The 26,643-nt window shown below is 40.1% G+C and overlaps 1 protein-coding gene across 2 annotated transcripts in view; it reads right to left on the bottom strand.

The window, feature by feature from the left end:
• WARS2 (tryptophanyl tRNA synthetase 2, mitochondrial) overlaps positions 1–26,643 on the bottom strand; it is an 86,446-nt gene that overhangs the window by 4,675 nt on the left and 55,128 nt on the right. For both annotated transcript variants that reach the window (XR_003005891.1, XM_024764935.1), the window contains exons 3-4: positions 15,866–15,946; positions 12,157–12,242 (exon numbers count right to left, since the gene is read on the bottom strand). Coding sequence is in view for 1 of the 2 variants with exons in the window: in XM_024764935.1 (XP_024620703.1) it covers positions 12,157–12,242; positions 15,866–15,946 (167 nt within the window). In the remaining variant the exon portion in view is untranslated. The remainder of the gene's footprint in view (positions 1–12,156; positions 12,243–15,865; positions 15,947–26,643) is intronic.

The following is a 26,643-nucleotide window of genomic DNA, read 5'->3' on the forward strand; positions in this document are numbered from 1 at the left end:
AAAAAAAAAAAAAAGAAGGAAAGAGAATGGGTTGGGGGAAAGGAACAAAGGAGACCTTGATTTTAGCTGCAATATTTTATTTTATTAAAAAATGAAGATGGGGCTTCCCTGGTGGCGCAGTGGTTGGGAGTCTGCCTGCCGCTGCAGGGGACGCAGGTTTGTGCCCCGGTCCGGGAGGATCCCACATGCCACAGAGCGGCTGGGCCCGTGAGCCATGGCCGCTGAGCCTGCACATCCGGAGATTGTGCTCCGCAGGGGAGAGGCCCCAATGGTGAGAGGCCCGCGTACCGCAAAAAAAAAAAAGAAAAAAAAATGAAGATGTAAAATGAAAATTATCAACATATAAGGACTTTATTTATAATTAGTTTAGTCCCATATATAAAGATTGCAGTGTTGAATCATGACGAGGTACATCAAACAAGGGAAGAATTAACCATTATAGAGAAGTCTTGACGGGGAAAATGTTATACTGAAATATTAGTGGGGAAGGAGACAGGTGACTTTAAGTATTTAATGTTTGGCTGGGAGTTGACATTTGATAGTATAGTTAATAAAGTGCTGTAGTATCTTAATCAAGGAAGTTTAATATTCTGCCTGTGAAAGCAGCAGCCTTAAAGTAAACTTGAATATTTAAATGACAATTGTACATATGAGGAGAATAGCAACTTTTCAAAACAACCACAGAAAAGAAAAACTGCTAGAAAACTATGGTACTTTGTTATAGAGAGAACTTCGTAGCCTCGTGGTTAATTAGTGGTCCTTGAAAAACTGGAAGAGATATTATTTTCCTTGTGAATTACTGTCCACAGGCTACTGGTTTATTGAAAATAGTTGTGTAGAGCATGAGGAAGTGGAGATAGTTTTGACTATCATAAAGACTAGCTACTTTATCCCTGATTTAAAGCTATACTACAAAGCTACAACCATCAAAGCAGATTATACTGGCAGAAAAACAGACACACAGATCAATGGAACAGAATAGAGAGCCCAGAAATAAACACATGCATGTACAGTTAATTAATCTATGACAAAGGAGGCAAGAATATACAATTGAAAAAAAAAATTCTCCTCAATAAATGGTGTTGGGAAAAATGGATGCCTACATGCAAAAGAATGAAACTGGACCAGTAACTTACACCATATACAAAAATTAACTCAAAATGGGATTAAAGACTTGAATGTATGATTTGAAACCATAAAATTCCTAGAAGAAAACATAGGTGGTGATCTTCTTTACATTGGTCTTAGGGATATTTATTTTGGATCTGATTCCACAGGCAAGGACAACAAAAGCAAAAATAAACAAATGGGACTGCATCAAACTAAAAGGCTTCTTTATCATTGACTTTCTTTTTTTTGTTGTTTTTTTTGCGGTACGCGGGCCTTTCACTGCTGTGGCCTCTCCCCTGCGGAGCACAGTCTCCGGATGCGCAGGCTCAGCGGCCATGGCTCACGGGCCCAGCCGCTCCGCGGCATGTGGGATCTTCCCGGACCGGGGCACGAACCTGTGTTCCCTGCATCGGCAGGCGGACTCTCAACCACTGCGCCACCAGGGAAGCCCCTAGTTCTGTCTTGTTTTTTTAAAGAAAATTGCTGGGTAACCTCAATAGGATTAAAAGACACATGCCTGTTATGAGACATGAGCAAGAAATCACAAAAGGGGAAAAACATACGTGGTGATAGAACACAATAAAATGAAGGGAAAGTGAAATGATGAAATAAAACCAAACACATCATAGAAGAATTGGGAGAAGTAGGAGCAGAATCCTAAGGACAGGTCATATCAGTGACATGGATAAGAAACTTGAGGCTCTTCAGGAACTCAGAGCAAGAGGAAAAAAAAGAAGTGTGATGAGCAAATGACAGGTTGGAGGACCATCCTCTGATCTAAGATTATGGTCCTCCTCAGGAAGACATCAAGATCATATGAACGAAGCAATAACCTCAAACAGAAGGAGGATTTACTGAATTAAGAATAAACAAGTAAGCAGACAAAACTGAGTATTGAAGGAACTCAACAAGTTTTAGGAAGAAAACGCTGGAGAATCACACCAAAACACAACCCAGAAGAAATTTTAAATGACAAGTTAAAGAAAAAAATCCTATATGCCACAGTCAGAAAATAAAGACAAAAATAAGAGAAATCAGGTTGATAATACAACGGAATAATGTTTATAGGGTTGTGAGAAGCTGTGTTTTATACATGAACTATAATAATGATGGTGATAATGAAGTAGCTAATAGCTACTGAACACTTCCGATATGCTGTACACTTTGTTAAGCACTTTTAATGTATTGTTATTGTACTTAATCCCATTTTACTGATGAGGCGAACTGAACAGAAAGAAATTCTCAGGCACGTAAAGGACTGGAAAAAAATTTGAAGCAAATCTACGGACTGAAGAACTCAGAAATGGAGATGCCAAGGTATAAGGACTGGCTGTAAAGACTAAAAACATAAAGTCTAAATTTTGGTTACAATTTGAAATAGAAAATGATGTAGTCTAAAATCAAGCCATTTAAATAAAAACAATCTATTGAAAATCCCAGGTCAGTTTACAAAATCAAAACGAAGTGTGAGTATAGACTGAGGATCTACAAGTGTGATTAATAACCCATCTTACCACATGATATCACGATAACATTTATTTGGAATGATTAGCAAAAGATTCAAAAACACATTTTTGAAAAGAGAGAAACTGGCATATAAATGGACAATGGCAGACATTATATGGCCAAAAAACTGACCCAAAACCTCTGGAGCAACTAGCTCAGGAGGCCAAACCACAGTCTCTGCAGCAATGGGCCCAGCATGGTCAATGACTGCCAATGTCCCAGTTCTTTGTCCTAGCTTTGTCCAACCCAGGACCAACCAGAGAAAGTCAAATATGCTTCCCAAACCAATCACATAAGATGCCCCATTTCTAGTTAGTCAGCCTCCAGCTTCCCCGTGGCAACAACCTCTAAACAGAGCAACCCTGAAGACTTTCTTTCCTATAAGGCCTCTGTACTCCCCTGCTTGCCTGCAGAACACAAGTGATGGTGGCTGAGTCTCTTGCTGTGACAAGTTCTGAAAGGCTGTTTTCTCATTTGGGTGGTCTTTGTTTAAAGATGGTCACTGCTAGAATTAAAAACAGAAAGCACACCTTCCAAACATTGGAATACATAAAAGCAAAAAACCCACAATCTATATAGCAAAAGGCAGAAAACAAAGAAAACATTAAAATCAATAAAAACAGAAAACATTTAATGATGTGGGAAAATATAAGCCAAAAAAAAATAAACAAAAACCCAGGATGCAAGCTTTTTGGAAAATACATATAATGTACATTCAGATAAAGGACAGGCCACAGCGGTTAGAGGGGGCGCTCTGCTGTCAGGCAGTTCTGGGGTCAGATTCCTGCTCTGCCACTCACCAGTTGCGTGTTCCTGGGAGAGGTATTCAACCTAAATCTGTTTCATTTTTAAAGCTGACTAATAATAAGTTCCTACTCATGGGGTTGCTTGATGAGTGAGTAAAATAATGCATGCAAAGCTCACAGTTTGGTGCCTGGTAGACAGTGTGCAAACAAGGAATGTTAACTTCAAAAACTGGTTTGGAGGAAATGCACCAATATGTTAAAAAGAACAGAAATAGTAGCAGTGATTTTTAATTTTTTCCTGTTGAATAGAGAATGCTTAAATTATAATAGAACATTGAAATGAACCTGTGAGAGACCTTGGACTCTCCTACTACTAGACCCTATAAAGACAGAAAACAAAATGGTGTATCCTGGAAAGTTTACAGTTCAAATGTTTAAGGCAGGGAGCTGGATCTATTGAACATATTGCTCTTCTATCCTACCAGCATGTTCCTCCCTTAAATCCTGCCTATTGTTGCCTTGATTTCAGGTCTAAGCTTAAATATCACCTCTTTGGAGAAGACTTTCCTGACTACCATCTCCACAGTTGGCTTTCCCCTCTTATTCTTTTTCACAGCATCTTATTTATTTTCTTTATAGTATTAACCCTAGTCTAATTATTTTACTTCATTTGTTTGTTTATTTAATTGTATGTTGTTTTCTCTCCTGCTATGAAATAAGCTTTTTGAGAACTTGTCTTGCTTTTCAATCTATTTCTAACACCTACTAGATTTGCCTGGTAGGTAGGAGAAGCTCAACAAATATTTCTTCAATAAATGAATGATCTTAAGAGGAAGTAAGTATAATGTATATAGTTATATACCACGAGAAAAATTATAATAAAATAAGCTTATGATCAGACTGAATCTAAATCATAGCTCCAACAGCTACTAGCGAGTTACCATAGCCAAGTGTCTTACCGTTCCTAAACCTCCATTTCCTCGACAAAATGAGGATCATAATGGTGCTTACCTCTTACTGTTGTTTCAAAGATTAGATGAGCTAACCAAGCATAGCACAATACTTGATAGTAAGAGCTCAATCAACACTGGCTATAACATATATTCATTAATATCTGATACCATGAAGGACAAAATGATACAAGAAAGGTATATTAGGGACCTTGATGTGAGGTACCTTGTGGCTTTTTTCAAACCAGGACCATTTTCCTTTTTGATAGCTGACTCATACCACGAACATAAATATCAACATAAAATCCCAGAGACAGTCACAGACCTGGGCAGCAATCCTGATTTGGGAAGAAGAAATATTTCAAACTGATAGTTCATATATCTGATTAGGTTATACCCAAATACAAATGGTATGTTATAGAATTCTAAGGAGTCTTTTAATTTAAGGAAAACAGAGACAGGATAATGAAGGCAAAGGGAAAATCCAGGGACCATGACAAAGGATCAGGAAGTAGTTTCTCTTCTTCTAAGGTCAGTAAATGAATTTAGGAAATTCTACAAAATGATTGTTAGGCCATGTCCAGTGCTCTCTTCCACACAGCCTGGAGAAGAAAGTCACTGGCTTGACAAGTGGCAAAAACAAAAATGTTCCTTTTTATGTTTCCCTCCTGTCCACAACCCTGTACGTGCTCCTCTCTGAGATGTACGTGCACACGCCCACCTTCCTAAATTCCTGTCCTTTGACTGGACTTTGCACTCCTGTCTTGTAATCATAGTGAGGCTGACACACAGAGGTTACCTTGACTCCCCCAAACCAAATTAGCCAACAGGGCAGGTTAAAAAGCAATTACAGTAGCCCATAGGAAATCACAATGGACTGCAACTAACACAGAAAAAACAATTACCATAATCAATACACTTTAAGCACATCAAAATGAATATTTCCACATGTCAAAATGGTTCCAGATTCACCAAGCAACCAAACTAAACAGAAAACACATTTAGTTTTCATAATGACTCTGCATGTGTCTTTGCCTTATGTCGGATCCTAGCCTCTTTTCTTACAATTCTGTGAGGTTTTGCTTTTTCAAAAAAGGATTAAAAAAATTTTAATTTTTTTCACCTGGACCTATTGCTCCACTTGGCTTTTTCATCTGATTTCAGTTTGTTTGTTTCTAGTCTTTCCTCCCTCTGCTCCAGCTGGTCCTTTCACCTCCTGTAATTTATCTTGGCCCTTACTTCTCATCCATTGAGTTTACACTCTACATTAATTCAGTCTGTCTTTGATTCTGCTCACTTATGGGGCTGATTCTCTTCACATTTCAACCTCTCTACTCACACTCTTCCTCTCACTTCAAATAATTTAGTGCTGTTCTTTTAAAATTTATACCCTACATAATGATCTCCATATTAATATGTCTTCTCTTTTTCCCCATTTTCTTTTTTTTTTTTTTTACTTACCCTGACTGTACTTTCTTAGACACAACATAAAACAAAAGTCTTTCATAATTTTGATTGTTACAACTTCTGTCACACAATAATGCGTCTGATCATCGTCCTTGGTGACTAAACCATTTTTCTTTTGCTTAGTTCCTTCTGGCATCTACGTTTACTTGGGATCCACCCCACCCCTCTGGCAGAATTAGTGTCCAGATGAATAATCATTGCCTACAAATATCTGCTCACAGAGATTTGTTCTCTTATTTTTTTTCCTACTACTTTGGCTGTGTTTATGCATTTTCGGCGCTACTGCCTTTAACCAGCCTGGCTGCGATAGGAGTTTGGTGCCGTTTTTCCTTTTGTAAAGGATGAATTCACCACCACTGGTTGCTTGTTGGCTATTCTGTAATGACTCTTTAATTTAGCAATTATTTATTGAAGACCTATGCTATGCAAGGCCTGGTGCCAGTACTATGAGAGATATAAAGAAGGTTTTAACTTCTAGGGAGTTAGCTTCCAAGAGGAGAGAGAACACCAACTGAAGCTATAAATTCTTCTGGCTAGTCCTCTTACAGTATTCCCTATCTCAATGAATGGCAACACCATCAACCTAGCTGCATAAGTCAGGAACCTGGGGACATCCCTGATAGCTCTTTCTCATACACATCCAATCCATTATGAAATCTTATCCACTTTACATCCTAAAATCTCTTAAATTTGTCTCTTCTCTTCATCTTCACTGTCACCATCATGGTCTAAATAGGCTAACGAAAGAGCCTCTTAATAGACTACCCTGGCTGCTCTTATGCCCCTATAACTCATTCTGTGTATTTTAATTAGTTCTTTTAAAAGTACAAATCAAATCATTTCCCTCTGTCCTTCAAAGTGCACAAATAGCTTCCCCCTGCTTTTAGGAGAGTGTACTGGATTGTCTCTTGACCTCTCAGCATCATTGTTTCCTTCTACGTTATTTCTTGATTTTCAGGGGCTAGCAGCCTGTAAGCTACATTTCTCAGACTGCTTTCCAGTAGGGTTCTGGTTTACTGCAGGCGCTTGTCTGATAGCTCAAAAGTGAAAGAGAAAGAGAAGAAATGATTGCTTTGGCTGTTGTGGGTAAGTATGTGAACCTCAGCAGAGTACTGAAATGACATTTGGCCAGCAGCTTTCAGAATCTCATAAACATTCAGGACACACTGACTTCGCAAAGAAAGAATGTAATGCAAAAACTAGATGTCTCCAAAGCAGTTTTAGGAATGAATTATCTCAACTGTTCTCAATGGCAGTGGTCTGATCCTCAGACATTACAGCAACTCGGCTTCTCTCTGGAATTACCAAGTCTGACGTTTCTGACCAATCATCTTACTCTCTGTACTCTTGGCTTGGGGTTGGTTTTGGTTCTGCTTACTCATAGTTCCTTGAGGCCTCTGTTTCCACATTTTCCTTTGTCATTTCAGCTTTTGCTTTCACTATCTATCTTCTTATCCTCTTCCTGTATTTCTCTGTTCTAGTTCTTGAGAAAGAGAAACTGAGTAGCCCAGGTAATCACTCTCATCTCTAGTTGAGCAGACTTGGTGGTACCTCTCTAAAACTTCTTCTTTTTTTTTTTTTTTGCGGTACATGGGCCTCTCACTGTTGTGGTCTCTCCTGTTGCGGAGCACAGGCTCCGGACGCGCAGACTCAGTAGCCATGGCTCATGGGCCCAGCCGCTCCGCATCACGTGGGATCCTCCCGGACCGGGGCACGAACCCACGTCCCCTGCATCGGCAGGTGGACTCTCAACCACTGCACCACCACGGAAGCCCAAACTTCATTTTTTTATCTGTAAAATGGGAATAACACCACTTAACTGTCTTACAGAGCTGTTGTGAGAATCTGAATAGATAACGTATGTGTAGCAGCCAGTATGGCACCTAGCAAATAATGCTCGCATGTGAATTCCTTCTTCCCTTTCCCTCAAGTCCATGCATAGTGCATTTTTCTAGATTAGTGGCCTTCCAGTTACTTAACAAGTATTTGCTGTATGTTAATAAAAACTATGTATGTGTGTATATATATGTGTGTGTGTGTATATATATAGAGAGAGAGAGAGAAAGAGAGAGAGAGAGTGAGAGAAATATTTACTTAATATATATATCTAGCTATTGGAACTTAAATATTCAGAATAATAATGTAGATATAAAATAAATTATAAACACTTGTTATTTTTGAGTATTTTGTCTCTCTTCATATACCTGCTATTTTATTATGCTCTCAAGCTTAAGATGGTCTCAGGTCTCCATTCCTGGGTTCCTTACGAAGTTCTGCCAAAACAATTACATTAATCTCTCATACACTTATCTGGAAGGCTCCTCTTCCATTCCCTTTCCTCTTGTTTGTTCTCCACCCCACCATGTACCACTCAATTCTAATGCTGATTTTGACAAAAGCAAACATGAAATCTATAACTGCCCTGCACATCAACATTTTATGAAGAGGCCACATATACATATTCTGGTGAGAGAAAATATGAATGTTTTTTGTATCTATTTTTATTTTTTGTATTTATCTATGTTTATAATGTATATATTCATAGACATTCTAGTTATGATATTTTTCAAAATCCAGAAATATCTGAAACAAAACCAAACAAAAAGTAACCCCAAGTGCTTGAGCTCTGTTATAGGCAAAACAATGGTACAGGCCAAAAATCAGACCTGGGTTTGAGTCCTGCCTCTGCTACTTATTATCAAGCAATTAGGAAATTTCTAAACTTGGAAGGAAGCACAGTGATACAGATGAGAACTCTATGTTAGCAGAATAAATGTTGTAGTAGACAGAGCTGATTTTATTGTACTTGTCTGCACACTTTGCAGGGGTCCAAATGACACATATGCCCTGGTGTGGCAGTGGTGCCCCGGGGAATAGTCTGAAGGAAGATGGCAGGAGGAAAAAGCTCAAAGGAACAGAGTCTATGGGATGGAGCATGGTGGCTGGTAGCAGTATGTCCAGCCTGAGACCAGACAGGAAAGAAATGTAGGGCTATCTCTCTTTAGAAAAGGAGCATGCAGGTACCAGCTCCACATCTTTGTTCTAATCGTGGCATTACAAGGGAGGTAGTTTCTAGTTTCTAGGCTAAGGTAGGAGACAATCATCTTGAATACTGATAATTACCTAGTTTTGTAGAAAAATACTTTTGTCTGTTTAACAAGTTATATATAAAATATCAGAAGTCTGATGGGGATAGAAAAACATATGTCATGAAAATTTTCTTTTCAGAAAATAGGAAAAAGAAAGGCATCTTATGGCATTCTTAGTACATATTCCAACCACCAAATAGATCAGTAAGCGTTAAAGAAGGAATATTTATAGTATGGGAATTTTTTTGCTACTGGGAGTAGGCTGGGGTTACTGAGGCTGGAGAAGTACTACTTATCCTTGGAAGCCTTAACCGACTGTGAGAACCTGCTGATGTTGGGCAGAGTAAGACAGACAGGAAGCTATCGGAAAGCTCTTGGTGTTTACCTGCCCCCTCTGAAATAATTATTGTTTTGTGTAAGAAAAGAGGACATTCTCAACTTCAGGCTTGGGTTGAAAGAAAGGTAGATGATATGACCGATTTGGGGATGTTAAGGAGATATTTCTGCCAATATCAGCCTTTTAAAATGTTGCTTGCATTCTTAAAATATTTGTATTTATATACTAGGTGATATCAATTCATACATAATCTGTTTAATAACCCCCTGAGCTATGTCCCATTAATGCACTTCATGAATGAAAGAAACTGCAGGATTTTTATCATTCTGACAATTGTATTTTCGGGCACCTGTTAAAAATACATTCATCATCACTTTGTTATATATTATCTATATTGCTCTGGTTGTTCATGTGATGATCTTGTTTCCTAACACAACGACTGGCTCCTTAAGGAAGGTGAGCACTGGCCTCGGGAGACCATAATCACGCTCTGAGGCTCCTCTGTCCACTGTCTGGCTGCGTGGCTTGGGCAGATTGCTTAACCTGCCTGGGCCGCATTTGTAAAGCAAGGCAGTCGAGGAAGAGGCCCTTTAAAGCTCCTTCCCACTCTGCTCCATGGTATCACAGAGGGCAGTCATTCTTGTTCAAGTTTACTCTTTTTCACAGCCCTGAACTCAGAGAACTCCCCCATTATAGCTCTTGAACTGTTGAAGAAATCTGTTGTGCTGTGTGCTTCCAAATCCTGGCGCTGAAAAATCAGCCTTTGGTTCTATGAAGAAGTAGCCCTTGAAAACGAAACTAGACATAAGATTGTAATAGTCAAAGACATCATCATCAATCATAGCCAAGTGACAGATTTCATTTTAATCCTTTAATAATGATTTTTCTCATTTTACAGGTGACAAAATCAAAGTTCTTTACAGAACCTTTCTAAGTAAATATGCTACTTCACTGGGAAATATATTATTAGACCCTCATTAGACTTTCATTTGCTGCTCCTGGAGAAAAGTGTTCTAGATTTCCCAGGATAAGTCAAAAGTTACTTATTATAAATAATAAATGCTGTCAGGGGTCCAGCATTCAAGTTAATATATCAAACAGACACATAATCCTAACACATAAGTTTGAATCAGAATTAAAGATAGATTGCATGTACTAATGGACATTCCTTATATGTAAAGGTAAGCAGCTATTCTTCTAGCTGTTTCCATCATAATTGCACGAGGGCTCTGAGGTCATGTCACAAGGTACATATACTGTCATCTCCATGCTATTATCACATTTACATGCAAAGAATTCTAGTTTTCCCACAGAAGAATCACTATTTTGTTTTTATAAATTTATTTTATTTTTATTTATTTTTGGCTGTGTTGGGTCTTTGTTGCTGCGCGCGGGCCTTCTCTAGCTGCGGTGAACGGGGTTTACTCTTCGTTGTAGTGCATGGGCTTCTCATTGTGGTGGCTCCTCTTGTTGCGGAGCACAGCTCTAGGCACGCGGGCTTCAGTAGTTGTGACTCACGGGCTCTAGAGTACAGGCTCAGTAGTTGTGGCACACGGGCTTAGTTGCTTCGCGGCACATGGGGTCTTCCCAGACCAGGGCTCGATCCCGTGTCCCCTGCATTGGCAGGCGGATTCTTAACCACTGCATCACCAGGGAAGCCCAGAAGAATCACTTTTATGGGCTCAAGGTTTTAGGGGAAAGGGGTAAAAAAGACCCATATAGTTTCTCTTTTTCCTCAGAAGCTTTCACAGTAGCAAGGTTTGGCCATGACTGTATGCTGACTGGGAGGCTTTATCTCTAAAAGGCCAAATGGGGGCCGAGGGAGGTGATGTGGAGATAGGAGGGAAGAATCGGGAGACGAATGGGGTCAGAAGCCCTGGCCAGCCCTCCAGAGAGTGCACGTATCCTCTAGCTGTATAGTTTTGAGACCTGTAAGTAGCAGCAGTAGCTGACTTATAGATTATGGGTCCGAGAAAAGTGAGGGCACCCTATACCATGTTGAAAAACTTGATCTCAACCTGCAGGTCCAATATAGCAGCCACTACAACAGGCAGCTATTTAAATCGAAATTAATGAAAGTTAAATACAAGTTAAAATTCAGTTCCTCCGTCAACATTTCAAGTGCTCAATAGCCACATGTGACTACCGGCTATGGTCTTAACGCAGGTAGAGAACATTTCCGTAACGGCAGCAAATTCTATGGGACAGCATTGCTTGAGAGTCTAGATGATACGAGAAATCAACATTTAAAACTCTTGAAGTGTAATTATTACTAGGGAAGGATATATTCTATAGTGGTTAAGAGCACAGATTTTGTACCCAAACTTTCTAGATTCAAATCCTGGGTCCAAGCCTTGCTAGCACATGACCTCGAGCAAGTTACTAACCACTCTGAGCCTAAGTTTGCATATCTGTAAACTAAGGATGATGATGGTATAGTTTTATAAGGTTGTTGTGAGGATTAAATGGGTTAATGTATGTAAAGCACTTATAATTGTTTCCAACACATGGCAAGTGCTATTTAAGGGCTACTTCTCTTTTTTTTTTTTTGCGGTACGCGGGCCTCTCACTGTTGTGGCCTCTCCCGTTGCGGAGCACAGGCTCCGGACGCGCAGGCTCAGCGGCCATGGCTCACGGGCCCAGCCGCTCCGTGGCATGTGGGATCTTCCCGGACCGGGGCACAAACCTGTGTCCCCTGCATCGGCAGGCGGACTCTCAACCACTGCGCCACCAGGGAAGCCCTAAGGGCTACTTCTTAATATTATTAGGTTCACATTAAAACATACTTCTATAATTTAGTATTATTACCAGGGAATAGACACAAATAGATTCATGTGTCTGATCCTTTCTGTACCCATCTTTCCCCGTGAACCGAATCTTCTTGAGATAGGTGAGACATTCTCTTGTCAGCATGACTACATCTAGGACGAGGGGTGAACTCTGCTCCTTACTTGTACAGCAGAACGTCAGCTGCCTGGAGTACTGGGTAGGTGAGCAGGCCCATGGTTCCATTCTGCTTCTCCTTGGCAGTCTTTGCCTGCGGGGGTGGAAAGAGAGGAGGGAAACAAATCCGACATGAACCTAATTATAATGCTAAATTAGGAAATCTTTAAAGCAAGCAAGGGGTGATTTGAAGCCACCTGTAACAACATTCTATCTCAGTTCCTGTTAGTAACTCTGGCCATCTTCTGGCTGGCTTGTCTCCATGCTCCAGCCTTGGGCAGGAATAAGGTGAATCCGCTTCCCCACTGCCCCTTGAAATGATCCTGCACTGCCACTATATCTTTTTCATTTTATTAAAGTAAGGACATAAGATTTTCTAGGTTCCAAATCAGATAAATTCTAGATTTCACAGGGAAGGTCAGAAAATACCATGAAATTAAATTTCTATAAATTAACATTAGTTAACATCAAATTGTTTGTGGAAACTTCCCAGAAAGTCTCACGCTCTATTGACAAAACTGTAATGTTCCCTTAAAATCACATTAAAACAAAACAAAAAACCAGAAAATCATGGCATTAAAAACAATGAAACTAAGAGAAAATTTCATCTAACCCATCCTAATTATCTGTCCTGAGAGTAAAGTGATCCAATAAACAGTACAGGTGGTATAAATCAAAATATTTCCTTAACAGGGAAGCTGATGGAAACACTGGAGGTGATACTAGAAATATTTAACAACTGGCGAGCACTGGGTGCTGAACGTGAGCCCTAGTGATACTAACTCCCTTGCTGCTGGGAATCTGGCTTTCTGAGCAGAGCTACTTATTAGCAGGGACTATTGTGTGTAGTTCACTGGTAATTGCTTCTAAGGCCTAGGTATATCATATCTTGTAAAATGATAAATGGATATTTTGGTATATTTTGGTGTGTAGATAAGTTTTATTTGTTGAGTTAATATGAATCACTTCCCTGAAATCCAAAGATTCCTGAATGAAATGAACAACTCAATTTATAAATGTGCATGATTCTGAGGACCAAACTCACATGCTCACAACTCGGGGTTCCCCAACCAAAATGCAGACACAACCTTTGAGACTGGGTCTGAAAACAACAGCTTCTCTCTTTAATCATCTTAATGTTCCATAATTTAGTTACAAATTTTTCTAGTTACTTCAAGTAGTCTCTGGCTTACAGCACTACTAATGCTATAGGCCATTCATAGGAAATTTGAAAGTTTGATCATACAATTCCTTCAGTACACCTTATTACTACATCCATGATAAAGGCCAGTTTGCAATGATCATAGGGTAATTATAATAAAAATTTAATCTGGGGGGCTTCCCTGGTGGCGCAGTGGTTGAGAGTCTGCCTGCCAATGCAGAGGACACGGGTTTGAGCCCTGGTCTTGGAAGATCCCACATGCCTGAGCATCTGGAGCCTGTGCTGCGCAACAAGAGAGGCCGCGATAGTGAGAGGCCTGCGATGAAGAGTGGCCACCGCTTGCTGCAGCTAGAGAAAGCCCTTGCACAGAAACGAAGACCCAACACAGCCAAAAATAAATAAATAAATAAATAAAAATAAAGGAATTCCCTTAAAAAAAATTTAATTTGGAAATGAGCAAATGGGAAAAGAACCCAGTCTTTAAAAGTTGCTACTGTCGGGCTTCCCTGGTGGTGCAGTGGTTGAGAGTCCGCCTGCCGATGCAGGGGACACGGGTTCGTGTCCCGGTCCGGGAAGATCCCACATGCCGTGGAGCGGCTAGGCCCGTGAGCCATGGCCACTGAGCCTGCATGTCCGGAGCCTGTGCTCCGCAACGGGAGAGGCCACAACAGTGAGAGGCCCGCGTACCTCAAAAAAAAAAAAAAAAATTGCTACTGTATTAGATTTATAGTTTTTTTATATTAGAATACTGGACCTTGAAACTACAAAGGAAGTGGGGAGGTGTGGAGAGCTCTATTACTTATTGGATGCCTATTATGGGCCCCAGATGCCTCACAACTGTGCTATTTCATCAATCCTCCAAATAACCCTGACCTCTCCAGCCCTGACCCTACCCTTCCTCCCCACTGTTTTGTCCCTCACTGCCCCAATCAAAACCAACCTAGGGGTTCTTATCTCTTCCCATAGAACTGGAACCTTTCCCTCCTAAAACTTTTTACACTTTGATTGTTTGTTTAACTGTCTGTTCCCAAATAAACTATAAGCCTCATGAAAGGGGCTGCATCCATCCATCTTGGTAACTGTAATACCTCCAGCCCTTAGTGTGATATGAGACTAGCAGAAGGCATCACCAGTATTTGTTAATGAAGGAATGACCACAGAAGACAGTATACCATGCTCTACAGTTAAGACTGGCTTTGAAATCCATGTTTTCCCCAAAGATAAGAAATCACGGACTAGTAGAAGCCTTCTTCAGAATCATTCACTAGTAACGTGTTACCAGGAGGTCCTCAGACGCTATTTTAAAGTGGGAGGGACTTCTCTGGTGGTGCAGTGGTTAGGAATCCACCTGCCAATGCAGGGAATACGGGTTCGATCCCTGGTCCAGGAAGATCCCACATGCCGCGGAGCAGCTAAGCCCGTGCGCCACAACTACTGAGCCCATGAGCCACAATTACTGAGCCTAGGTGCCTACAGCCCGTGCTCCACAAGAGAAGCCACCGCAATGAGAAGCCCGCAAACCACAACGAGGAGTAGCCCCTGCTCGCCCCAACTAGAGAAAGCCTGTGTGCAGCAACGAAGACCTAATGCAGCCAATTAAAAAAAAAAAAAAAGTGGGAGCATTTCCCATTAAATCAGTTCTTATAAAAGGATTTCAGCGTTCAGTGTTCAGCTTAGCATTACCATATTACGATAAAATGGGAAAGTCTTGCCCCAAACCAAAATACGGTAGAGAACATTACAAAATTTTGTTTCTAACTCCTGGCAGGTAACGATTCTGCAGCATCACCAGTACCTCCTAGTTAGACACTGCCACATTAAAGCTCTGTCTGTTTCTCTCTGCAGCATATGTGAAGCCTTCTAAATAGGAAATCAAAGGCTTTTGAGGAAATCAATGGCCCTGAGAATATGCTGGAAATACACTTGATACTGATATCAGTGTTGACATAGTGGCGGGCCACCTACCCTCAGGTTATCCAATTGCAAAAATACATGGGAGTAAAGTACTTTGAATTACCCAATTTATATTTCTCTGCTGAACTTCTTAGAAAAAGAATAGGCTTAATTTTTCTGTGGGTTTGAATTGTTGCTTGGACTCAACTTGTTTAAATATTAAATAAAATATGTTGTCTCTTCTCCCCACAATGAAAACATTCTGGCCTTAATGCCAGTTAATTCCGGTGGAGGCAACTTCAGAGTCCAGTAATCCAGAAATGGTGATTGTTTGTTAATTAGAATGTGGCACGTTCAAAGTCATTTACCAAGTCTATGTAAAGGTCACTCAGGACCGACCATGCACAGATAAAATCAAATAATTAATAAGCTGGATATTTTCATCCAGTTTTTCAGTTGGAAAGAATCTTAGAGAACCCTCTTATTATCTGTTTCATACCCTGAGGCGGTGAGGGTCTAGCTAGCTGCTAGAGTAACAGACCAGGGAGGCCAGCAAACTCAGGATTCCCAGAGCCTAACACAAAAATAAACAGAAAGAGGAAAAATAGCTGCACTGGGAACTGAACTTCTTTCTGTTTATTAATCAGATCACTGGCATTTACCTTCCACTGGTGTAAATGTTGTAATCGGGGTAGTCTGACCATGCAGGTAAGGATCCAACTTAATTGTGTGTGTTCAGACACCTGAAGAAATAAAATAGAACATTAACAAAGGTGGTCAATATCTTCTTGCATATAAGGCAAAACCAAACAGACAACAGGTATTACCTTGGCTAAAAGTACCCCAAATGAGGGTAATTAAAAAAATTAAGGGGGCTAATTCATAATGCATAGAATTTTAGATGCAGAAGACATCTTCAAAACTACCCAATACCATTACTATTCTAGTGTTTAAATCCTCTTCACAACATCCCTAGCAAGCAGCTGACAGTGAGAGGGTTTCATTATGTCCTGAGGCATCTATTTCAGCACAGGGCATCTAGTCAATATTTTATAATAACTTTGTATGATGTGTAATCTATAAAAATATTGAATCACTATGTTGTACACCTGAAACTAATATAATAAGTCAACTATATGTCAATTTAAAAAGCCAATGTAATTAAGAAGACACACACATGCACACACACACACACACACACACATGCACGCATGCACACTGGTCAAATCCTCTCTAAACGAATTCTAAATATATGAAAGCAGCTGTAATATCTTACATGTAAATGGCAAAGAAAGGTACTGGACTTAAAGACTGAGTCCTTTAGACCCAGAGAAATTTGAAATTTAGGAATCACTTTATCATCTGAAAGCATGTTTTTAGATAGTTTCTATTTCTTCCTTTTTTTTTTTTCTTTTAAGAAGAGGTTTAGTCAACAAGAAAATATAACCTTTTCCCAATTTGTTTTTGTTTTAACCAAATTCAATCAAGTCACCAAATCTGGCAACAATAGGGATGATCCTTGGGTCCAGGCCAGGTTCTAATTGGTGACCTAGAATTTAAGGTCTATGCATCCTGTTTCTGGACCCTGGGGATTCCGAGCCCTTCATCCATTGTGGCTTTTTGTGTGTGTGCCCATCTGATTTCCTTAAAAAGCAGAGGCTGTTGCCAGCTCTGAAAAGTGGCCCCAAATGTGTTCTTTGTGGGTTTTACAAATGGAACATAAAGGAATGAAGCTGAATCAGCCCAGGCCTATTTTACTAGCAAGGAATCGCCATCTGGCATAAGACAATTTCTCGTTTTTTTCCCTCAAGTCATGGAGAGGGAAGGGCTGTTTTTCACATGTTTGACAAGGAATCGCTTTTAAAGTTTTGCAAGTCGCTGGGTTGAATCTGTCATCTTTCTTCCAAGAGGCATTTGGGATTCATTGAGGGCAGTGACTTTGACAGCACTGTCCATGCAAATTGCTAACTGCTGCTGTAAACAAACAGCTATCAGACAGAAACAGTAACCCTGGATGGAAGCAAGAGGATTATAGTTGCGTCCAATCACCAAGCAAAACACATTCCCATTAGAACTAATAAAACAAGAGCTGTTTTTTGACATGAAGAAGTAGGAGAGATTTTTTTTGCTTCTTTACTGAATTCGGGAAAGGAATAAAAACACAGAATATAACCATGGACATGTGGAAAGAGACAAGATGATTTCTTTCCTTCAACTAGGGCTCAAGAGCTCAGCTTTGGTGATATGCAAACAGCTACCATGATGTCTCCACGAAGTCAAGTATTTTCCAGTAGCTTTTTATTTGGCTATATGGAATGAAACTTATTGAATATTCTGCAGAGATCTTCCTGGTGTTTCCAAATAATGTGGTATTAATTAATTCAATTATCCTTATTTGGAAAAAGTAAGTAAAAGGTCAAAGGCAATTAATTTTCACAATTTATCTATAATATTATAATTTATAACATAAATTAATATACCATTAATAATTACACAAGAAGGTAGTATACTTTAGGATTTAGCTCTCTTAATTTATTCATATTCATGGCAACTGCTTGGAAAAGGTCAGATTTCTATTTGGAGAAAAGTGAAAATGGTATTAAATATAGTACATTCTGCCTTATGTTGTGAAATCACAAACAAAATAACAATATAATCTGGCTTAGCCACAGAGAAACAAAAGCATGGAACAATAAGGTGGTCTGTTGACCATCCACAAGTAAGTCAGCAGTGATTAAAGGTTTCTGACCTCCTAATTATAACAAGTAAAGACATATGTATTCTTCAGTTAACAGCAGTTTTGCCCATCTTGTTCACTGTTGTAAAACAAGAATCTGGCACACTGTAGGTGCTCAGTAAATATCTGTTGAATGTATGAACAATAACAAAGGCTGCAGAAAGAATGGTTAGGACCAAAAAGAATCCATTAGATTTAGCAATGGACGTGTTGGTGATCCAGGCAAAAGCAGGTTCAGGGGAGTGATTGGGATGAATGCTAAATCTATTATAGAGGGGTGGGTTGAAGCGTGACTGACTAGGAGGCAGAATATGAAGGCAGACGTACAAGAAGTATAGCAGAGTGGATAAGAACTCTCTCTCTGAGCTTAGGCTACCGGATCTGAATGCTAGTTCTGCCACTCAGTAGCTGGGTAACCCTGTGTAAATGACTTAACCTCTCTGTGCCTCAGTTTCATCATTTATAAAATGAGATTAACAACAGTATCCACCTGACAGTGCTTAGTACAGTACCTAGCACACAGTAAGCACTCAATAAATGGTAGTTATTATGACTATAGATAACTTTTAGAAAGACTCTTTTAACTTTTTATTCTGAGATAATTATAGATTTGCATATAGTTGTAAGAAATAATACTGAGAGATCCAGTAAACCCTTCACCCAGGTTCCCCCAGTGGCAGCACCTTGCATAAATATAGTGCAATATCACAACCAGGAAATTGAATTTGATACAATCCATCCACCCTATTTAGATTTTACCAGTTTTACATGTACTCATTGTGTGGGTGTATTTAGTTCAATACAATTTTATCACATGTGTAAGACATTTCTTTTTTAAGGAGTATAGAAATGAAGGTAACTAGTAAGGATTAAGAATAAAAATTTTGTTTTGCTTTGCGGTACGCGGGCCTCTCACTGTTGTGGCCTCTCCTGTTGCGGAGCATAGGCTCCGGACGCGCAGGCCCAGCGGCCATGGCTCACGGGCCCAGCCGCTCCGCGGCAGGTGGGATCCTCCCGGACCGGGGCATGAACCCGTGTCCCCTGCATCAGCAGGCAGACTCTCAACCACTGTGCCACCAGGGAAGCCCTTGTTTTGTTTTTTAAGGTGGGATAGACCTACGTCTTCCACTGAAATAGGAGGAGGAGAAACAAATATAGATGAGGATCTATCTTGTGGGATGGGAGTGGAGAGCAGAAAGTGAGAGAACTTCAACTCTAATGAGTTCTGTTATCTCTGAAAACAGAAGACAGGGTGATTAGAAATAAATGAGGTAAGAAATATACTCAGTGGAATTGCTGGGTTTGAAAGGAAGGAATAAAAGATATTTTGGAATAGAGCTGTCTAAGACGATGCTTTGCTGGTGTTTTTGTGAATGAAAGAGGACAATCATCTGTAAAATACACTCATGGGGAAATACTGGTATTCTTCAGGGTAGACTAAAATGTTCTGCCTAAATATTTAAAAATTTTTAAAAATTTGCAGAAAAAATTAAATCAGTTGATTCCATCTTTCCTTTGGTCAGTAAGGATTTTTAATACGATCTAAAAAGTACTAAACATAAAGCAAAAATCTTGATAAATGAAACTACATTAAAATTACTGATGTCTTTTTATCAAACACCACCATTAAAAGAGGGAAAAAAGGCAAGTCAGAGTGGGAGGAGCTATCTGCAAACCTATACAGATTATACTGGTACACAGACTATGTAAAGAATTACCTACAGGGCTTCCCTGGTGGCGCAGTGGTTGAGAGTCCGCCTACCGATGCAGGGGACACAGGTTCGTGCCCCGGTCTGGGAAGATCCCACATGCCGCGGAGCGGCTGGGCCCGTGAGCCATGGCCACTGAGCCTGCGCGTCCGGAGCCTGTGCTCCGCAACGGGAGAGGCCACAACTGTGAGAGGCCCGCGTACCGTTAAAAAAAAAAAAAAAAAAAAAAAAAAGAATACCTACAAATTAATAAGAAAAAAGCAGATAACCTTATACAAATTGGCCAAGTGCATTAAATGCAAATTAAAGTCATACTGAGATACCCCTACACTCTCACCGGAATGATTAAAATGAAAAACCCAAAATACTACCAAGTATGGCAAGGATATTGAGTAAACAGAACTCTTATACAGTGCTGTGGGAATGTAAATTGGTCCACCAACTTTGAAAACTGACTGTATCCACTAATGCTCAGCATTCCTATAACATATGACCCAGGTATTCCATTTCTAGGTATATACCTAACAGAAATGTTTACATATGTTCACAAAAATACCTGTGCAAGAGTATGCTGTAACAGCACCGTATTGTAAGTAATCCAAATGTCTACCTACAGAGAATGTATAAATTGTGGTATATTCACTCAACGGAATACTACAGCAATGAGGAAGACTGAATTACATTTAACAGGAAAGAATCTCACAAACTTAATGTTGAATGAAAGAAGACAGACATAAAAGAGTGTATACTAAATGGTTCAAATCATATTAAGTTTAAAACCAGGTTATCTTAGGGAAGGGATGTTTAGTGATTGGAAAGGGGCATAAAGAGAAATGCAAGTTACTCATGTAACTTGTACATGGGTGTGTTCAGTTTGTGAAAATAGGTAAAAGGCTTGTAAATCTAACTATACTTGGCCTTGAATAAAAGTTAAAACATTTCTGGTGTTTAAAATAAGGTGGAGGGACTTCTGGAATAGCAGAGCAACAACCTCTGAAAATCTGTTCTTCCATAAAAGCAATGAGAACACAAGCAAAAATTGTCAAAGTCAACTTTTACAAAACTCTGGAAAATTAGCCAAAGGCTTGCAATAATCTGAAGAGTATTTATTTAAGAAAAACATCCAAATCCCAGTAAAAACAGAGAGCTTTGTAGCATTTTAACTTGCTCGATTCCCATTAGCCTCTCCCCATATCTGTGGTAGCCATGAAAACAGCAGCCTAGCAGCCACTGGAAGGGAATGTGAGGGTTTGGAGCTCATAAAGATCCAGCCCCAGAGAATCATCACTACTCGACCTGTCTGACAGCTCTCCATTTGGAAAATGGGGAAAAGCCCCATTTGCAGGGCTGGCTATTATCTGACCTGATTAGCGCTCACTCAGTGGGAAAAGCCCCAGCCCTAAGACACTTTTCAAATATAATCATCAGCAATCATTTAATATTACAGTTGCCTGAGGTGCTGATACCAGTAGGAGAAAACAAGAGGCTGTCTAGAAAACTTAAGGAGGAAAGGTGGGAAATGATATGCTTATAGAGTACTTTTGAAAGACCTGACACATTCCTGGGCCTCCAGCAGGCCACAAGTATGTGCAGGGCTGTGCACAGGTCCAGGAAAGATCTAAGAAGACCCTAATCTCTTACCTCTAGCTCACCTTGAGGCCCTGTGCAAGCCAGAAGTACATCCTTACCTTTATGGTCAATTGGTTTTCAACAAAGATGCCAAGACAATTCATTGGGGGAAAGAATAGTCTCTTCGGGCTTCCCTGGTGGCACAGTGGTTGAGAGTCTGCCTGCCGATGCAGGGGACACGGGTTCGTGCCCCAGTCCGGGAAGATCCCACACGCTGTGGAGCGGCTAGGCCCGTGAGCCATGGCTGCCGAGCCTGCGCATCTGGAGCCTGTGCTCCGCAACGGGAGAGGCCACAACGGTGAGAGGCCCGCGTACCGCAAAAAGAAAAAAAAGAATAGTCTCTTCAACAAATAATGCTACGGCAACTGAACATCTACAGGCACATATCTACAAGCAAAAGCATGATGTTGTAGCCCTACCTCTCACTATACATAAAACTTAACTCAAGATGGATCACAGACCTCAGTATAACAGCCAAAACTACAAACTGCTTAGAAATAAAATAGGAGTAGGTATTCATGACCTTGGTTAAGCAGTGATTTGTTAGTCCGTATGACACCAATAGTACAAGCAACGAAAGGAAAAAACAGATAAACTGGTCTTCATCAAAATTTTAAAATGTTGTGTTTCACAACAAATGCTGGAGAGGGTGTGGAGAAAAGGGAACCCTCGTGCACTGTGGGTGGGAATGTAAATTGATACAACCACTCTGGAGAACAGTATGGATGTTCCTTAAAAAACTACAAATAGAACTACCATACAGCCCAGCAATCCCACTACTGGGCATATACCCTGAGAAAACCATAATTCAAAAAGAGTCATGTACCAAAATGTTCATTGCAGCTCTATTTACAATAGCCCAGAGATGGAAACAAACTAAGTGTCCATCAACAGATGAATGGATAAAGAAGATGTGGCACATATATACGATGGACTATTACTCAGCCATAAAAAGAAATGAAATTGAGTTATTTGTAGGGAGGTGGATGGACCTAGAGTCTGTCATACAGAGTAAGTAAGTCAGAAAGAGAAAAACAAATACCGTATGCTAACACATATATATGGAATCTGAGGAAAAAAAAAAAAAGGTCATGAAGTACCTAGGGGTAAGATGGGAATAAAGAAACAGACCTACTAGAGCATGGACTTGAGGATATGGGGAGGGGGAAGGGTAAGCTGTGACAAAGTGAGAGAGTGGCATGGAAATATATACACTACCAAACGTAAAATAGATAGCTAGTGGGAAGCAGCCGCATAGCACAGGGAGACCAGCTAGGTGGTTTGTGACCACCTAGAGGGGTGGGATAGGGAGGGTGGGAGGGAGGGAGACACAAGAGGGAAGAGATATGGGAACATATGTGTATGTGTAACTGATTCACTTTGTTATAAAGCAGAAACTTACACATCATTGTAAAGCAATTATACTCCAATAAGGATGTTAAAAAAATTTTTTTTAAATGTTGTGTTTCAAAGGACACCACCAAGAAAGTGAAAGACTGTTCACAAAATAGGAGAAGTTACTTGCAAATCATGTCTGATAAGGTAGCTGTATCCAGACTACGTAAAAAACTCATAATTCAACAATGAAAAGACAGATAATCCAATTTAAAATGGGCAAAGGATTTGAAAAGACACTTCTTCAAAGAAGATATACAAATGACTAATAAGCACATGAAAAAATGCTCAACATCATTAGTCATTAGGAAATTGCAAATCAAAATCACATTGAGAAAAACAACACATTGAGATACCACTTTACACTCATTATGATACTTAAAAAAAGACTGACAACAAAAAAATTTGGGGAAAGAAATGAAAAACTTGGACTTCTTATACAGATCTTTCTCAACTTACAATGGGGTTACTTCCTGATAAACCCATCATTGAGTTGAAAATATCCTAAGTTGAAAATGCATTTAATACATCTAACATACACAACATCATAGCTTAGCCTAGCCTACCTTAAACATGCTCAAAACACTTACATTAGCTACAGTTGGGCAAAATTAGCACAGAGTCTGTTTTATAATAAAGTGTTGAACATCTCATGCAATTTATTGAATACTGTACTCAAAGCGAAAAACAGACTGGTTGTATGGGCAACTGTCGTAAGTGTGTCTGTCAGTTGTCTGCCCTCGTAATCTTGTGGCTGACTGGGAGCTGTGGCTCGCCGCTGATGCCCAGCATCATCAGAGAGTATCAAACTGCGTATCGCTAGCCCAGGAAAATAAAAAAGAAAATTCAAAGTTCGAAGTACCGTTTCTGCTGAACGTTTATTGCTCTTGCACCATTGTAAAGTCGAAAAATCGTATGTTTGAACCATCCTAAGTTAGGGACCCTCTGTACATTGGTGGTAGAGCTCTCATACAGAGTAGTGCAGCCACTTTCAAAACCCTTTAACAGTCCTTCAAAATGTTAAATATAGAGTCACCATATAACCCAGCAATCCCATTCCTAGATGTATACCAAGATAACCAAAAACACGTAACTATACAAAAACTTTATACACAAGTTCAGAGTAGCATTTTCATGTGGAAAACATCTGGAAAAGTGGAAACAGCCCAAATGTTCACTGACTCATCCTGAATGAATGAACAAAATGTGGTATAGCCATACAATGGAATACTACTCCACAATAAAAACAAATGAAGTACTGATAAATATTACAACATAGACAAACCTTGAAAACGTTATGTTAAGTGAAAGAAGCCAATCACAAAATCCACTTGTATGAAATGTCCAGAAAAGGCAAACCCATAGGAAGCAAAGTGGATTGGAGGTTGCCATGGAGAGGGGAGAGGGGCAATGGGTACTGGGTTTCATCACGGAGCGATGAAAATGCTCTAAACTTGATTATGGCGATGGATGCACAACTCTGAATACACCAAAAGTCATTAAATTGTACACTTTAAGTGAGTGAATTGTATGGTGTACGAATTTTATCTCAATAAGGCTGTTTAAAAAACTATGCAGGTGGAATTCATCACAACTGTTCTTTGATGCATCATCCATTAGTTATTCCGTGGCAATAAAGATAATGTAGTTTGAGTAGTCCTGATTTTCTGATCTTTGGCATGATCTCCACTTTCCTCCAGACAGGAATTTTTCTCCCCACAGGAATAGACGGCCCTCAAATCAAAGCCAACTCCAGATCCTTTCAAAACATGAGTGGGGAGAATGGGTTCTCATCAATGAAGAAAAAGAGGCCAGAGCTGCTGCTGTGTTTGACGAGCCCCCCCTTCTCACTTAAGCCCACTCCAATCAGGTTTCACCTCCACTGCTCCACTACAACCGCTCACCAGTCAGCAATGCTAATGGTTAAGATAAAGTTGTTATCTTACTGACATACTAAACACATTTGACACAACTAGTTACTTCTTCCACCTTGATTCACTTTCTTCACTTGGCTCCCCAGACACTGCATTATTGTAGTTTTTCTCCCAGTTTCAATACTTTTTCTTCTCAGTCTCTTTGTGTGGTTCCTTCTCTTCTCCCTGACCTTAATATTGCAGACACCCAGGTTTTAGTCCTTGTTTCTTTATTTACATTCTTTTTTACACTCACTCTCTTTGCAATTTCATCTCATCTCATGGCTTTAACTACGGTCTGTGTAACTGATGACTTCTAAATGTATAACTCTAGCCAGACCTCTTTGCTGAACTCCAGATTCATATATCCAACTCTCCATTCGGCATATTTGTGTGGATATCCAATGGACATCTCAAACTCAGTCTACCCAGAACTGAGCTCCTGACCCCTCCTTCCCAAACCTGCTCTACCACAGCTGTCCTTTCTGTTGGTGGCAACTCTACCCTTGCAGTTACTTAGGCAAAAACCTTGGAGTCATTCTTCACTCCTCTATTTCTCTCATACTCTATGCCTAATCCATCTGCAAATCTTGTTGTTTCTACCTTCAAAATATATTCAGAATCTCTTAGCACTTTCACCTCTTCTGCTGCTACCACACTGGTCTGAGGCACAATCAACTCTCACCTGGATTGCTAACTGGTCTCCCTGCTTCCAACCTAGCTACAATGCGGTCTATTCTTAACAATAGCCAAAGTGACCCTTTTAAAACATAGACCGTGGGCTTCCCTGGTGGCGCAGCGGTTGAGAGCCTGCCTGTCAATGCAGGGGACGCGGGTTGATGCCCCGGTCTGGGAAGATCCCACAGGCTGCGGAGCGGCTGGGCCTGTGAGCCATGGCCGCTGAGCCTGCATGTCCGGAGCCTGTGTTCCGCAACGGGAGAGGCCACAACACTGAGAGGCCCGCGTACTGCAAAAAAAACCCCCAAAAACAACACAAAAAGACAAACATAGACTGCGTCACTTCTCTGCTCCAAATCCTGCACTTCCCATTTTCTCAGAGTAAAAGCCGAAGTCCTTGCAATGGCCTATCATGATCACCTCCTCCCTTTCAACCCTGTGACGTCTGGATTCCAACCCTCCTCCTCACCCGCTTTGTTCCCTCTTCTCCAGACATGCTGACTTCCTTGTGTTCCCTGAATACACCAGGCATACTCCCACCTTAGGGGCTTTGCACTGACTCTTTTCTCTGATAGGAATTCTCTTCCCCCAGATATTCAGGTCACTAACTCCCTCACATTAAGTCTTTGCTCTAATATCATCTTATCAAGGGGGTTCACCAAGCCATGCTGTTTACAATAGCAACATGTTTCCCTCAGTGCCACTCCCAATTCCCCTTAATCTTTTTCTATATAACCTATCACCTTCTAATATACTTTATGTTTGGCTTAGTTATAGTTATTATTTATAGTTATTATTTATGTTGTGTTACCCCAACAGAATGTAAGTACTATGGTGGCAAAGATTTTTGTCTGTTTTCTTCACTGATGTAACGTGAGTACATAACACAGGACCTAGGACATGGTAAGTGCTCAATAAATATGTATTAAATGAATGCATGAATGAAATTAAAGGTTTATTAATAGGGTGATGTCTAAATAAAGTGTGGCCTATTTATATAATGGCACACTATACAGCAAATAGAAGAAATGAACTAGATTTAGATGTACGAACATGAGATCACAAAAACATACCCCTGTGTGAAAAAAGAAAATTGCAGAAAGGTTCTACAATACGGCACCACTTGTATCATTTTTTTTTTTAAAGCACACAATTAAAAATATTATATTTACTCATGGGATTACACATGAAAACCAGTGTGAAAAACTGGCTGGATTGATATAGGTCAAGTCCAAGATTTGGTTGCCTGGGGATAGAGAAAAGGGATGTAGGGAGGAGGGGTGAAAGGAGTGGGCAAGGAAAGAATTAAAGGGTCCTTCAACTTTGTTTAATATAGGAAGTCAAGCAAATATGACAAAATGTCAACAATATTCATCCTT

This window comes from Neophocaena asiaeorientalis, unplaced genomic scaffold, assembly GCF_003031525.2.
Source record: "Neophocaena asiaeorientalis asiaeorientalis breed wild unplaced genomic scaffold, Neophocaena_asiaeorientalis_V1.1 scaffold62, whole genome shotgun sequence".
Taxonomy (NCBI): domain Eukaryota; kingdom Metazoa; phylum Chordata; class Mammalia; order Artiodactyla; family Phocoenidae; genus Neophocaena; species Neophocaena asiaeorientalis.